Source organism: Vicugna pacos, chromosome 20, assembly GCF_048564905.1.
Source record: "Vicugna pacos chromosome 20, VicPac4, whole genome shotgun sequence".
Lineage (NCBI taxonomy): Eukaryota > Metazoa > Chordata > Mammalia > Artiodactyla > Camelidae > Vicugna > Vicugna pacos.
The window spans coordinates 24,028,773-24,043,798 of NC_133006.1; the positions used below are offsets into that span (position 1 = coordinate 24,028,773).

The 15,026-nt window shown below is 47.5% G+C and overlaps 1 protein-coding gene across 1 annotated transcript; it reads right to left on the reverse strand.

The window, feature by feature from the left end:
- Positions 1–1,291: 1,291 nt before the first annotated feature.
- Positions 1,292–8,817, reverse strand: MICB (MHC class I polypeptide-related sequence B). The gene is given in 7 exon segments (XM_072945377.1): positions 1,292–1,864; positions 3,063–3,176; positions 3,259–3,501; positions 3,504–3,536; positions 4,115–4,402; positions 4,681–4,941; positions 8,632–8,817. Coding segments are annotated over 6 exon segments (951 nt in total). The 5' UTR covers positions 8,681–8,817; the 3' UTR covers positions 1,292–1,864; positions 3,063–3,099.
- Positions 8,818–15,026: the final 6,209 nt, after the last annotated feature.

A 15,026-nucleotide genomic window follows, 5' to 3' on the forward strand; every position in this document is an offset into this window, starting at 1 on the left:
TTGTGCAGAAAGTGAGAAGTAGTAGAGTTTACATACGAGAGCATTAGTCATGGAAAAGAAAACACTGAGTCAGCTAAACATGATTCCCATTTAAATATACTGGGAAAAAGAAGGAATGGGAAGAATGAAAGGAAACAATGACTATTAACTATTGCATCAGCCACTGTTGTGATGCAACCGACAGTGGCTGCAGCAGAAAAATCAAGCAGCAGTAGTAAAGGCATGGTGTTTAGAGATTTGGAAGTAAAAGCCAAAGGAATCAGCTGAAAAATATTGAAAGCAGTCACCTCTGGGAAGGCAGAAATTGAGAGGAAACAGACAGGACTACAATATAGTACATTTCATGAGAAATCTTGTGCAGATATTTGACTCCTTAACTTACAGGCAATTGTGCCTTTGATTAAAATAACCACAAAAAAATTGAATGGGTATAAAATTTTATGCTTAGTGACAACTGACGACAACAAATGATACTTGAGAACTGACTAAAAAGCAAGAATACTCAAATGGAAACATACATGCACAGGTGTGTGGATGGCATCAATCCTGAATAAAAACGTGAAAGAATTTGTCAATATACACAAAGCTGGGTAAATAGATGGGTGAATGAATTCTTTATCCCAGCCACCTTACCGTGCACCTTATGAACCAGGGAGAGAGGGAACAGTACCTGACTAGGACCCTTCATCATCATCTTGCTTCCAGGCAGGTCCTGCTGCAGAAGGCACTCCCCTCAGCTGCTTCCAGTCTGTGGGAGGTCCCCCCTAGCCCACTCTGCCATCAGTGCTTTACCTGGGCGGGGCTAAGTTTGTCCTGACTGGAAAAAGCACTACGCACACGCATGCCCCAAGACCAGAAGTTAGGAAGGACTAAGCATCAGGTGGATAAATATCTCACCTCCCCATTTGCCTTGCAGAAATCATTCTGAACTGATGGAGAGACATGCTGATGTATGACTGATTCACTCACATTCCGTGTTCCTTTACTCTCTCATCAGCCTAGTCCTCAGCAGTCACTTCACCCCAGGAGCAGACAGACCCCTATTCTTATAATCAGGAAACCCCAAAGCAACGTCCCTGTCCCCTCCCCTGATGTCACTCTTCAGCTCTGCTTCATCACATGAGGGTTCCAACTATTCAGGGAAGATTTCCGCCTCAGGGTCAGCCCCTGAACATTGGCCCAGGCGTTCCATTGCATCTTCTCCCAGCCCTGTATGCTTCTGTTGTGACTCTGTCAGTCACTGGGAGCTGGAGGGGTCAGGGGGAGCAGAATTTTCAGTGCTGCCTCGAGGCATGGAGATATACCTCCCCTTCTCTGATATCCCTTTCCAGACCCAGGAAATAAAACATAGACCAGATATGTGTGTTTAAAGAGCATTAAAATTTATAACGTGAAATTATAAAGATACTGCAGAGTGAAGTAATGGATATACAAGTGCGACGGGGGTGAAGGGAACATCAGGTTTCCAGAAACCTACAATAAGTCTCCTCAGGAGGAGTGGCAATGAAGGAATTTACAGATAAATCTTATTTATAATAATATAACCAGTCCATTTAATATATTACTCTAATATAATAAGAATAGTGTTAAATAGTGTGGAGCAGCTGGAAGCACCTCATATATATTCCAGTTTTAGTCCTATGAACCTCACTTGGAAATAAACAGTTTTTCTCATTTTGTGGATGAGGAAACTGAGGTATCAAGAGGGAAATTTCCAGTCAGACCAGAGTGGGGAGCTGAATTTAGGCCTCCCAAGTGCAGAATCTAAGCTCCCGCAGTTGAATTGATCTGACTACGAAGACTTAAATTCCAGTTGTGAGGCTACTACGGCGGTGTGGAGCCAGGTCTTGTAGGCTAATGTGCTCTGGAAAAAAAGAGAAACCAATAAATAAATGACCAACTGGTTGCAGAATATTGCTTTCTATTCCCTTAGAGATTCTCCTTCAGTTGCTCCAAAATCAGACTCTGCCTTTCTCCGAGGGACGACGACACTCCTCCTTTGTTCCCGCTCACCCCACTGTCCCCCGCCCTGGCTAGAATCCTCCCCTGCCTCCCTCAACATCATCACCTGTCCCTGCTTCCAGAACCCTCCATGCAAGGGACAAAAGTCCACAGGACTAGAGGACAAGATCCAGGAGTGGACACTTCAGTCCAGATGCCTCCCTCGACCTGGTGCCAGGCTGCCCACCAGACAGACCCTGGCTCCATGTTCCTCCAGGCCTGGGAATGGACACACACACAACTCCTTTCTCTCCTCACTTCTCAGGCCGCTTCACCTGCGCCAGCACCTGCATCTCAGGCCCTGACCTCCCACCTGCAGCCCAGCCTCCTGCCTTCCCCAGGCCCTGAGCCAGTAGCTCCTCACTGGAAAGCCCACTGGGAAGCCCAGGTGCCCTGCAGGCCCAACTAGAAAAACTGGGCCGCCCCAGGCTCTGTACCTGACCTGACCCTGGAGCAGCCCCTGCTCACAGAGGCCTGGCCCCGCCCTGCCCCTCACTCCCCACCCAGGCTCTCGGGCTGCACTTGGCCTTCCCTGCTCCTTCCTGGTCCACTGGCTCCTGAAATCTCAACTCCACCCCAAGTGCTGCTGCTTGGCGAAGCTGCACGTCCCTCCTGCCCTGTTCCAAGCAGGGATTCAACCAGAACCTGCCCTCACTACCTGTAGGGGACCTGCTTCTCAGTGTGGCTAGACCTCTGATTCCAGGATCACCTAGACCCTCGCAACCAGCACATGATCCAACACATCCCCCTAGATGAGGCCTGGCGGGCCTGAGAGTAGCAAGAAAGGGATGAAAACAGAGCACACAACCGTCACTGCCACCCAGTCTCATCCAGAGCAAGGAGAGGCCCCAGCCAGACTCTGAGGGCCCAGCCTAGCCCTGGCTTTGAGCGGGGCTGAGGGCTTAAAGCAGATGTGGCTCCCATTCCCCTCACAAATATCCATCACCCACTTCTTATTGCAGAGGCTTGTTATCTTCTCGTTTCTGTGCAGAGGGGCATCTAGGGGACCCTACATCCTAGGCAGAGCACCCCGCTTCCCTCCCTCTGCCCAGATTTCTTACCTGGGCTCTCCACAGCTGATGTCGTCGTCTTCTTGGATCAAAACATGATGGAAATAACACAAACCACAGCAGCAGCCAGAATCAGCCATGGGCTCCAGTGCATCAGGGTATTTCCTGGGAAAGAGCCTTCTTATAATCCTGGCTCCCTCTCCCCGACCCTGGTCTCTGACCCTCCCAGGGATCACCCCAGCCTCACCAGAGGACACAGGGTGTGCACTGTGATTCCCGCTGTGGTCCTCGTGGCACGTGAACCTCTGCTTCTCTCCTTGGGGAATATTTATGGTCACCCAGGTCCAGTAAGTTCCGTTCCCATCAGGCAGGACACCCCCAGACTGCTGGGCATCCTGGTTCACGCGGTCCTCATCCTGAAGCCAGGCCACTGAGATATTCCGGGGAAAGAAGCCAAAAGCCCAGCAGGACAGGTTGACCCTGCCCTCCAAGGCCGGCTGAGGGTCACGTTCACTGCTGGAGGCACTGGGAGCACAGGGCCAGTGAGGCTTGTGGCCACACCCTGCTCCCCTCTAAGGGAGACGAGAGAATGGGGCTGCTCCCCACTACCTCTCCAACTCTGGCTGAGCCCTCACCCACCCCAGCCCTTCTCCAAGTCTGCTCGACACCCTGGGGCCCAGTTCCTTTAGACAGGCAGGAGGATGGGCCGAGACTGGATCTACATGTGATGCTGAGGAGGGAGATGTGAGGGCTGGGCTCTCAGGGACCAGGAGGGAACCTGCTGTGACAGAAAGGCTGGGAGCCAGGGGGCCGACCCCTAGTCTAGGAGCTTCCTCTCCTGCCTGACACCCACCTTCCCTGGGACAGTTTTCTGTCAGAGGGCCCGCTGCTTCCCTGGATTACTGTCACTGGGATGGTTCCTTCCCCTCCCCTCCTGTACCTGCCCGTCTCTCTACAGATGTTTAACAGAACAGCAAATCGCAACACAACATGCCAATGCGACATACATGCACCCGGACTGTAGGGAGGGTTTCTGTGGGCAGAGCTGGGGCGGGGAGGCTCCAGGGGTCGGGGACAGGAAGGCCCCGGCCCAGGGTCAGTACCTGTTCTGTCCGTGAAGCCCATCCGGGACTCCACGTAGCTCTGCAGTCTTGCACAAAGCTCTCCCTGCACATGGGCCCGGTAGTGCTTGCTTTGAAAGCCATCCGTGTCCCAGGACTTCTTGATTTCCATGGCCAAGGTCTGATCCAGGGACTGGGGCACTCTACATCCATGGGTCTCCAGGTGACAGGAGAGGAAGAGCTTCCCATCATAGCAGATACTCCTGAAGCCCCTGGCCTGGCCATCTTCTCGGATTTCACAGCCCACAGTCTCCTGCAGGGAATGCAAGCCTGCCCCCACCGAGCAGTGACCCTCCGGTTCTGGTTCCATGTCCTTCTGCCCTTCGGCCCAAGTGAGAAATTCCAGCCAGAGGGCTCCCTCTCTGCTGCCCTCCATGTCTTCCCTGTGCGGGCTGAGTCATGGTCACCTCCCTGCTGACTTCACAGACCCCCCTTCCTCAGCATTCCCCTCCCCCACCAAATCCAGGGAAAAGAGACAGATCCCTGTTCTGGGCCCAGACTTGCCTGGGAAATGCCTCACAGCACTTTCGCCCCTTCCCCACTCTCACCTCCTTTCTCCTCCTGCAGGGACATTGTTTCTGCCAGAAGTTGTCTGAGGTCCCTTCCATTCTCTGTCAAGTCCTTGATCTCTGTGTCCCACGTCTCAGCTGCAAAGTCTTCTGCCCACGGTCCCTGGGGCTCTGCCCTGCCCTTCCCACTGTCATAGTGCAGGAAGGCCTGACCATCCAAGCGTCCCTCAGCTGAAAAGCTCGGCTGCACAAACCCGTCCTGGCACAGCACTGTGAGGCTGTAATGGAGACTGTGCGATCCTGGGGAGGACGGAGTGCAGGTGAGACTGCTTTCTGGAAACGAGGGCCCATCAAATGTTGAACAGAAAGGTTCTGCTGTCCTGACCTTCTCCAGATCTCAAGGATGCACAACAGGCATGTGTACCGAGGGACGAGAATGAGGATTTCCACACAGGAATAAAAGGAAAGGAGAAAAGAAGGAGCTAGGAACTGAGGAATGAATTGGGGGAGGAGGACAGAGATGGCAAACATGTAGGACAGGTGCCAGGACAGGGCAACACTGGCTCCCTAAGGGTCCAGGTAAGAGGTCCGGGGAGAGGCTGGCCTGCGGAGGAAGGGAGAGGCAGAGAGAGGCAAGAAGACCAGGGTGAGGGGAGGTGGACCAGAAGGGAGGCAGGGGCCCTAGCAGGCCCAGGATCAGAGGGGCCCACCTGGCAGAGGGCTCCTTGGTCAGGGGTGGGTCAGGGGTGGGTCAGGGGTGGGTCAGGGTGAGGTGGAGAGCGAGGCCTGCTGTCTGTGGTGAAGGCTCACTGGGGACAAGGTGGAGTCAAGGGAGGGTGAGGCAGGAGGCAGAGGGGCCTGCGGGGCTGGCTTGTGGCACTAACAGAGTTTCAGGTAGGCCAGTGCCCCCCGGGGGAGCTGAAGGAGGGGGTCTGGGTCCAGAGTGCAAGAGGCATGGTGAGGCCCCACTTAGGGAGGGGAATAAACCTGCCAGTGTGCCCTGGGGAGAGGTAGGTGTTGAGGGATTCAAAGGGTCAATGCAGTGTGCCCAAGGACCATCTAGAATTAGAAGGAGGGGCTGGCAAGAGAAAATAGAACTTCAGTGCCTAGTGCACATTGGAAAGGACCTACATGGTGGGAGTGGTTTGGGGGGCAGGTCTTACCCCACAGAGGGGTAGGGTCAGACATCCAGTGCAGGAGGGGTGGTGCTGGGAGAAGGCCCCTGTAGGGAAAGGCCAGCCCACCAGGTGGCATAAACAAGGACTTTGGATACATGATTGAGGTAGTGATAGCTCACTGGGGTCAAGGGACCAAAGAAGATATTGAAGGCCAAGGAGCTGGGCAGTTGGACCAAGGATTCTTTCAGGGGGAAGGGTTGCAGAGGGGATCATGCCTGGGATTGGGGAACAGGGGATGAGTGGGGCTCAAGGGTGACTCTGGGAGACCTTGGGTTAGGGTGAAGACAGAACAGGAGGAGTGCTCTGGGTGAGGGACCTTGAGAATACTGGTTCCCAGAGGAGGGGGCTTGTGACTGATGAGAACTTGGTGAGGGTCCAAGGCAGGTGGGCAGGGGTGGGAGCAGGGTAAGGTGCCATAGGGGGAGGTGCAGAGGGACCAGGGCAAGTGCAGTCCAGCACCTGTGGGGTGGAGAGTGGAGGCCTCAAGAGGGTGAGTTTAGCAGCATGCACAAAAGTAAACTCAAAATGGCTTAAAGATTTGAATGTAAGACAAGACACTATAAACTTAAGCCTCTTAGAAGAAAACATAGGCAAAACATTATCTGACATAAATCTTAGCAGTGTTCTCCTAAGGCAGTCTACCCAGGCAATAGAAATAAAAGCAAAACTAAACAAATGGGACCTAATTAAACTTATAAGCTTTTGCACAGCAAAGGAAACCATAAACAAAACAAAAAGACAACCTACGGAATAAGAGAAAATATTTGCAAATCATGTGACTGACAAGGCTTAATTTCCAGAATATACAAACAGCTCATATACTTTAATAACAAAAAAAGAAACAACCCAATCCAAAAATGGGCAAGACCTAAACAAGTAATTTTCCAATCAAGGTATACAAATGGCCAATAAGCGCATGAAAAAATGCTCAGTATCACTAATTTTTGGAGAAATGCAAATCAAAACTACAATGAGGTATCCACACCAGTCAGAATGGCCATTATTAAAAAGTCCACAAAAGATAAATGCTGGAGAGAGTGTGGAGAACAGGGAACGCTCCTACACTGCTAGTGGGAATGTGGTTTGGTGCAGCCGTTATGGAAAACAGTATGGAGATCCCTCAAAAAAACTAAAACTAGACTTACCATGTGATCCAGCAATCCCTGGGCATATATCCAGAGGGAACTCTAATTCGAAAAGATAAATGCACCCCAGTGTTCATAGCAGCACTACACACAATAGCCATGACATGGAAACAACCTAAGTGTCCACTGACAGGTAATTGGATAAAGAAATTGTGCTGCATCTTCTTTGTCCATTTATCTTTTGACGTGCACTTGGGATGCTTCCATGGCTTAGCAACTGTAAGTAGTGTTACTATTAATGGTGGGGTGTGTGTATCTTTTTGAAGTAGTGTTTTTGTTTTTCTTAGATGTATGCGCAGGAGTGGAATTGCTGGGCCATGTAATGGTTCTGTTTTTGGGTTTTTAAGAAACCTCCATATTGTTTTCCATAGTGGCTACACCAATTTACATCCCTACCAACAGTTTTCAAGGGTTCCCTTTTATCCACATCCTTGTCAACATTTGTTATTTGTGTTCTTTTTGATCATGGCCATTCTGACAGGTGTGAGATGATATCTCGTTTTGATTTTGATTTGCATTTCCCTGATATTAGTGATGAGAAATTTTTCATATTCTTGTTGGCCATCTACATTTCCTCTTTTGGAAAAACGTCTGTTCAGTTATTTTGCCCATATTTTAAATGGGTTGTTTGTTTGCTTTTTAATTGAAGTACAGTTGATTTAAAATGTTGTATTAGTTTCTGGTGCACAGCATGGATGGACTTGGAGGGCATTGTGCTGGGTGAAATGGGCCAGACAGAGAAAGACAAGTACTCTAAGACATCACTTACATATGGAATCTAAAAAAGTACAACAAATACAACAAACTAGTTGAATATAACAGAAAAGAAACAGACTGGCAGATGTAGAGAAGGGACGAGTGGTTACCAGTGGGGAGAAGGAAGGGGGAGGGGCAAGATGGAGGTGGAGGATTAAGAGGTACAAACTATCTGGTCTAAAATAAGCTATAATATTGTACATCAACTATACTTCAATTTAAAAAATATGATATTGTAAAATAAATATATAAATAAAATTTTAAGTGGTTTTAAAAAACTCAAAAAGGAAAGAAAAAAAGAAAAGAAATGTGGTCGGCACTTGGGCCCTTCCTGGAGCTCCCTAGTCACTAAAAAAAGGCCTTAAGTCCAGGGACTGAGGTTCCTGGAGCACTGTCTGCCTGGAATTTCCTTTTACCCACAGGCAGCGCAGGGAAGAAGGCTGGGCAGAGAACAGCAAGAAAAAACAGTGCTCAGGCATCTGAGAGGGCAAAATCCCCCTCAAACGGGAAGGAATTGGTAAACTCCAGCATCGGGGTTGGGGGAGCGGCGTCGTCGGGGTGATGGTGGGGGGAACACGGGTGTGGGGGCAGCCTTCCGACCCAGGGGTGTCAGAGGACTCAGGTCTGAAGAAGAGGAAGGAGGGAGGGACGGTGGGTGCAGCCGGAAAAGAAGCTGGAAAGAGAGTGCAGAAGCCAGACTGAGCTGTGATGGGAACAGGCGGCACCCGGCTTCCGGCCCCCTCCCCGACCTTACCCTACCTCTCCCCATCTCCCCCAGCTCTTACCCCGTTCCCCGCTCCCCACCCGCGCCGCACCGCCAGTGAGTTGGTCCCCTCGACGCTCAAGAATTCCACGGGACCCCTGAAGCCGCCCCAGGCTCCCGGCTGCGAAGCTCAATGAACCCCACTCACCGGCTGTGGCACCTGGGGTTAAAAGAAGGACAAAAACGGCTGGAAACATCAGGACAAGGAGAAGCCTCAAGGCCTAGACTTTTCCAGCCTCCCGGAGGCTGCAACCCAGCAACAGAAGGCGCCGGGACGGAGCGCTCAGTGCGGCAGTCCTGAGCAACTCCACAAGTTAGCCTGAAAGCACGCCTCCCGGCCTGGCTGGGAGACTAAACTGCAGCCACTGACTCAGCCACGGGGGCGGGGCAGGGACCGCGGGGAGGGGACAGGGATCACAAGCCCAGTGAGGCCACTCCCCATGATCCACTCCAGCGCCAACCTCTCTCCAGACACCCTTTCCAACCTGCCTCAGGACATCTGCACCTCTGGGGCCACCTGCCCCTCAAATCCAACAGGTCTACAAGCAGACTCTACACCTCCCAGCACACCAGCCTCTCCCTGTCCCCCTAGTTCTCTGGCAATACCACCAGCTTGGTCCCCTCTGATCCCTTTCCCCCTGCCTTTCTTGGACTCACCATCAGCTCCCCCAACCCCTGTTCCATCCCACAGCAGCTACCTTAGTCCAGGCTTTCATCTACTTCAGCCTAGAGAACCGCAAAGGTCTCCTAAACCTGTACCTGTCCTCAGTTATAACCGTGATGCCCAAGCCATCCACAGCTGCCCTGTCTGCAGATATAACACATAATGCCTCTGCTCCCTCACTGATGCCCCAGCTGCCACAACCAGCTGTCTGGCATCACCCCCCACTTCTCTGGTGATATGTTCCCTGGGTTGCAGTAAAAATGGTCCATCTCCTTATTTTGTCCCACCGGGATGCCACTGCTTCTGCATCACCCTCCCATGGATTATTCTCCTTTGCCTTCCAACCCATCAGAACTGCACATCCTACAAGATCATCCCAAACAGATGGTGGGGAAGGTGGCACAACCTTGGGATCATACTAAAACCCACCTAACTGTATGCTTTAAAAAAAAGAATTATGTGATATATGAACTATGTCTCCATAATAATAATATAATAACAATAATGCCACCCTTAAAGCTTCCTTCTACTAAAAACTGTGCCTTATTGCCAACACACATCTCTTGATCTTTGGAACATCTAGCCTGTTGTTCTCAAATTAGGCTGCTTATTAGAACCACCTGGGGAGTTTTTACTATCCATATGTGTAGGCCATAGCCAAAACCAATTGAATCAGTATCCCTTGGGCTGGCCTTCGTATTTTTTAAAGCCCCCTCAGTGATTCCAATGTGTAGGCAAGTTTTAGAACCACTGGTCTAACCCTGGTTGAAACCTCCTTGATGGTACCAAGTCTGCCCTGCCTTGAACCCTATCTGACCATCTTACACTCCTCCCATAAGCTAACAAGTCACTTTAGGATCAGGAACTATGTTCATTTCATCTTTGTCTCCCTGTAGATAAATGCTTTTTTCAAAGTTGTACTCTGCCTCTCAATACTAACCATTCCACTAAGCTCCTTATTCTACACTTTTCCTGTGAGTGAAAATGTCAGGCCTCAGAAAGCTTTAACAATTTCTTAGATTTCATATTATTTTTATTAATTAATTACTTTCACCATCACAATTTATTTGGCAGTTCAGGGATTGGGTCCTGTCCATCTCAGAGATTCTTTTCATTGCTGAAATTCACAAGGGTAGTGGAAGTATAGAGGTAGATGGAACCCAGCTCTTCTGAAAGCTGGACCCAAACCCTTTCCTCTGTGTCAGTCCTCCTTCAAAGACTTGCTAGCTGTGGCAGCTCCATCTAACTGTCTCATTCAAGTCACCGCACCACCCACCCTTCAAAAAAAAAAAAAAAGACTTAATACTAATATGCTAGGTTTGTTCCACCACATTTGGAGGTGATTGCAATAAGAGAAAGCCAACTACTGGGATGTGGGAGAGGCCCTGATGGTCTAGGACTGCAGATTTAGGGTGCTCTCCTGGATCTAGCCATGGCCGCCCCTCCCCCATCAAGCAAATAGCCCGGTGAGCACTGACTTCCTGGTGGGTACCTGACCTGTCCCAAGTGAGTCAGGTATGTTCGTGGGTTCGAATATGCAGGGGATAAGCTGTAAAGCAGAGAGTGGGAAAAGGAGGGAGCGAAGGGGAAAAGGCTGAAGAAAGGAAGAGAGAAGAAAAAGAGAGAGAAAAGCTACCGGGGAAATAAAATTTTAACGATATAATTTTATGATTTCTGACTTTCATTTTTATTCTTTATTTATTTTATTCTGTCGTGTATTCGTTTTGTTATAGGTGTTTGAGTTCTGTCTGAATATGTAAACAGCTATTATTGTTATTGGGGGACCACTTGAAAGAAAGTTGCAAACATCAGGACCCTTTAACTTCAAATGTGCAGGGTGTAGCTCTTAGAAACAAGAACAAAGTGTTTTGTTTGTTTCTTTTGTTTACCTAAGTATAAATTACAAAGAGGATGGTATTTTTAAAACCAGCTGTGGTGGGGAATGTATGGCTCAGTGGTAGAGTGTGTGCTTAGCTTGCACGAGGTCCTGGGTTCAATCCCTAGTACTTCCAAATTTTTTTTAATTAAATAAATAAATAAACCTGATTACCTACCCCCTCCAAAAAAAGAAAAAACTTCTTTCATTTAAAATATAAAATTAAATAAATAAATAAAACCAACTTTGAAGGGACATAATTTACATACAACATAATGCATCTATTTGAAATGCACAGCTGGTTGAGTTTTGGCAACTTACACGCCCACGTCACCATTACCAGAATAAAGATATAGAACATTCCTACTGTCCCCAAAGAAAAGCCTTGTGACATAATTCCATGCAGCCAATATAAGTAATAAGATAGATTTTAATGTGTTGCTATGAAAAGATGTGCCCAAGACACGTTTAAGCTTTTGTAAAAGCTAAAGAACATGCTGAATTATAATGCCACTAATACCACTTACAAAATACATTTTAAATAGAGGAAAACCTTGAAGATTTCTCACCAAAGTTTTGACACTGGTGTCTCCAGGGAGTGAGATAACTTGATGACTTACAGTTTGTCTGAAATGTTGGAATTTTCCTTTAGTATAAATTTGGATTTGTATGGGAGTAGGTCAGGGAGATAATATTTGTGCTGAAAAATATTATGATGTTAAGAACCAAAGTCAATAAGCTACAGATGTTTAAAAACCAAAATGTTAACTAAAATCCAACACTAGAAACTGTATTTTGAAATAATCCTTCACATTTTCAAAGCCTCGAATCTTTCAAAGTCTTTTTGAAAAAGGGTTGTTTTTAGTAGAGTAGACATATGTAAACAAACAAGAGTAAGAGGTGCGGGCTACAATAAAAAGAATTGCAGATTGAGTGGGGACACACGGGATCCTGGCACAGTTACACTCAAACCACTTTCGACAACCATATTGTCCTAGCGTTCTCCAGGCAGGAAAAGGGTGGAGTAAATCTTGTTCCTAGAGCCTGGATTTGTCCTTGAGAAAAGTTAGTCTTTCAGAGCAAGTCTGAGGAACGATACTGACTTTCTGATTTGAAAAAGCTTCAAGAATGCTGGGCAATGACAGTGTCTCCGTAAGAGCATCCAGCCCATGTGGGTGATGTTCACTGTGGCTCTCGGGTTGGCAACAGCTCAAAGAGAGGACACAGAGAAACTGCACCTTCAGGTCCAAGGCCCCCAGAAACTTCCGGGCCAAGTGCTCCAGTGAGGGTTGGGGTGGTGGCGAGGAGGCAAAGAAACTCACATTAATAACCTGAGAGGAAGAAAACACTGAAGTGGGAACCAAAAACCTCCACACTCATCCGCGCTCCCCTTCCTGTTGGCATTGGAGGGGAACCACGCGGCTCTGGGAGGAAGAGAACAGGTGGCTCCTTGGTGATTTCTGATGAGCTTAAATTGAGGGGAGATTGTAAATTTTTTCCTTTGGAAGGTAGGCTTCAAATCCTCCACTCTGACTGGTTTACCAGGTTCCTCCTGATAAAACACAAAAACAAAGCCTGATTCTTCCTGCCAGTAGGTCTGCACTCTCCTCAACAACTCTATTTAGGGCTGTAGCCCAATAGCTCCTACATCTTGGGGCCCCCCAAAAGGACCCTATCACTTCAGCAGCACGCAAGGAGATCATTTCTAGGGGGGAAAATGCATAATCTCCTTGAATTCCTGAGATTTTTACATTTACTCAATGACTTTGTAGATGTTGATTTAATCTTTGAACATCTTGGAATTAATTTGCTTTGACTCTGTGTGTAGAACTGGAAGCAGGTAGCAAGGGACTGATCCTGCTCTATTGCCCCACCCGGTGGCTCTTTTATGCAATCTCTTTTATATAAGAAATTACGAGCCAATGAAATCCATAGCTAGGGAAACAATCAACTTTCCATTTCAGCAAATGTTTCAGATGTTCCAGCTTGCCTAGTAATAATGTTCTAGCTTTACCCCAGTCTTAACAGTTTAAAATTTCTATTTTTGTTGGCATTGATTTTTAAATAATTCACGTAGACTACATTGGGTTTATGGCAGTAAGACACCTCAAATCAGCTACAGAATTAAGGCAGGAAAATAAATATGTGGTTCTCCATCGAGTAACTGCTAACACCATCTTTAAAATGTATCAGCACTGAATCCAGTCACTTCTCACACCTCTACTGCTTCCACCTTAGAACCATCCTCTCTACAGTAGTTAACATGTGCACTTTAGAGGTGGGCTCCCTGCTGACTCTCATGCCCTGCTGTCCATTGCCCACATAACAGACAATGTGATCTTTTAAACTGTGAATCAGAACACATCCTCGCCATCACATTGCATGTAACACTCCAGTGTCTTCTCCTCTCAGGCAGAATGAAATCCCAGTCCTTCACCACTTCTACAAGCCCCTTGTGCCAGGGCCCCTCTCACCACCTGGGCCTCAGCCCCCCATCCCCCACTCTCAGCCCAGCTCACTTGTCTACTTTCATGGGCCTCTGACACTGCCCGGTTCTGTCCCAGGGCTCTTGCCTCTCCTGTGACACCCCAAGTGCACCTCCTCTCCAGAGACTAAGATGGCTGCTCCCCCAACAATTCAGGTCTCTGTCCAAGTGTCCCATGGTCAAGTCCTCAGAAACATCATGTCCAACAGACTAGCTAAAATATATGGAAGGCTATTTAAATATAAGACTATTAATCAGACATTGTTCATAATGGTAAAAAAAAAAAAATGCCAGTGCTACCTGGGTCCATGCTTTGAGAACCACACTAGAACCACTTTCCTGGAGAAAGAGTGAGGGTTTATCAGTCTAGTTTAGTGTCTAGTATTGGAAGAGAGGTATAGGATAAACCAGACCACATCCAGCCCATCCTGGAACCCTACTCCCACCACAGAGATCCAGTGTTTGGTTGCCTTGGTGTCACAGGAATGGCAGCCAGCAAGGTGGGGACCAGATGTGGCAGTTGGAGAGGGCGATCTGGAGGCAGTGCTCTGCATTCAGCACCTGGGGCTGCTGCAGCTATGCAGACCCACTCCTTCACACTCAGGTCCTTCCTCAGCCCTCAGAACATTGACCTAAAGGTCTTCTTTGCTACACCTAGGCTGTTTGGGCCTACGATGTGACGAGAGGAGCTCTGACCATACTCTCTGATCCAAAGATAAGATAACATATTCTGACAGGCATGAGCAAATTTATAGGGATTACAGAATGGGTTAATAATGAGAGCCCTGAAGTGCTGGCACATGGCTTCAATCAGGTGTCCTGGGAGAAACACTAGTGATTTCTTTTTGTAGACACTAGAGGGCGTTCTGAGATTGCTGAAGCTATAAGCATTGTGTCCACCTACCAATAAATAAATAAATAAATAAATAAATAAATAAATAAATAAATAAATAAATAAATAAAATCCTGCAGATTGGGCCTTCCTGTTGGAATCAAGATTTGGTCCATTTCCTTGACCAAACAAATTGCTTCTGTCGATTAATCATCCCTTATTTTACTTTTTAATGAATGAAAGATACGTAAAGAAAGAAAATACAATTAAAAAAAAGAAAACAACATACTGAATTAAAATAGTAGTAAACATCCTTGTCCAAGGACTGATATAAGTTTTAGACAATTTAAAATAATTTTTTGAGTTACAGTTGATGTACAATATTACATAAGTTATAGATGTACAATATAGTGATTAACTATTTTTATTAAAGACTATACAATTTTTCTTATCTTGATTAAGGTAAAAGAATTACTTTATCAGAGTTTTTTAAAAAATTTTTTCATTTTGAGTTTGTCAGTTTTGCTTTGTCTCCTTTGGAATTAGCTTTTGCTTTGTTTTGATTTGGTTCAAAATTCAAAAGCTTTAAAAAAGGTAAGTCTCTCCCACTCCTGTCCCATCCCTGACAGGCAACCACTGATATTACTTTCTTATTTATTCCTCCAAAGACACTTTATGAATATGCA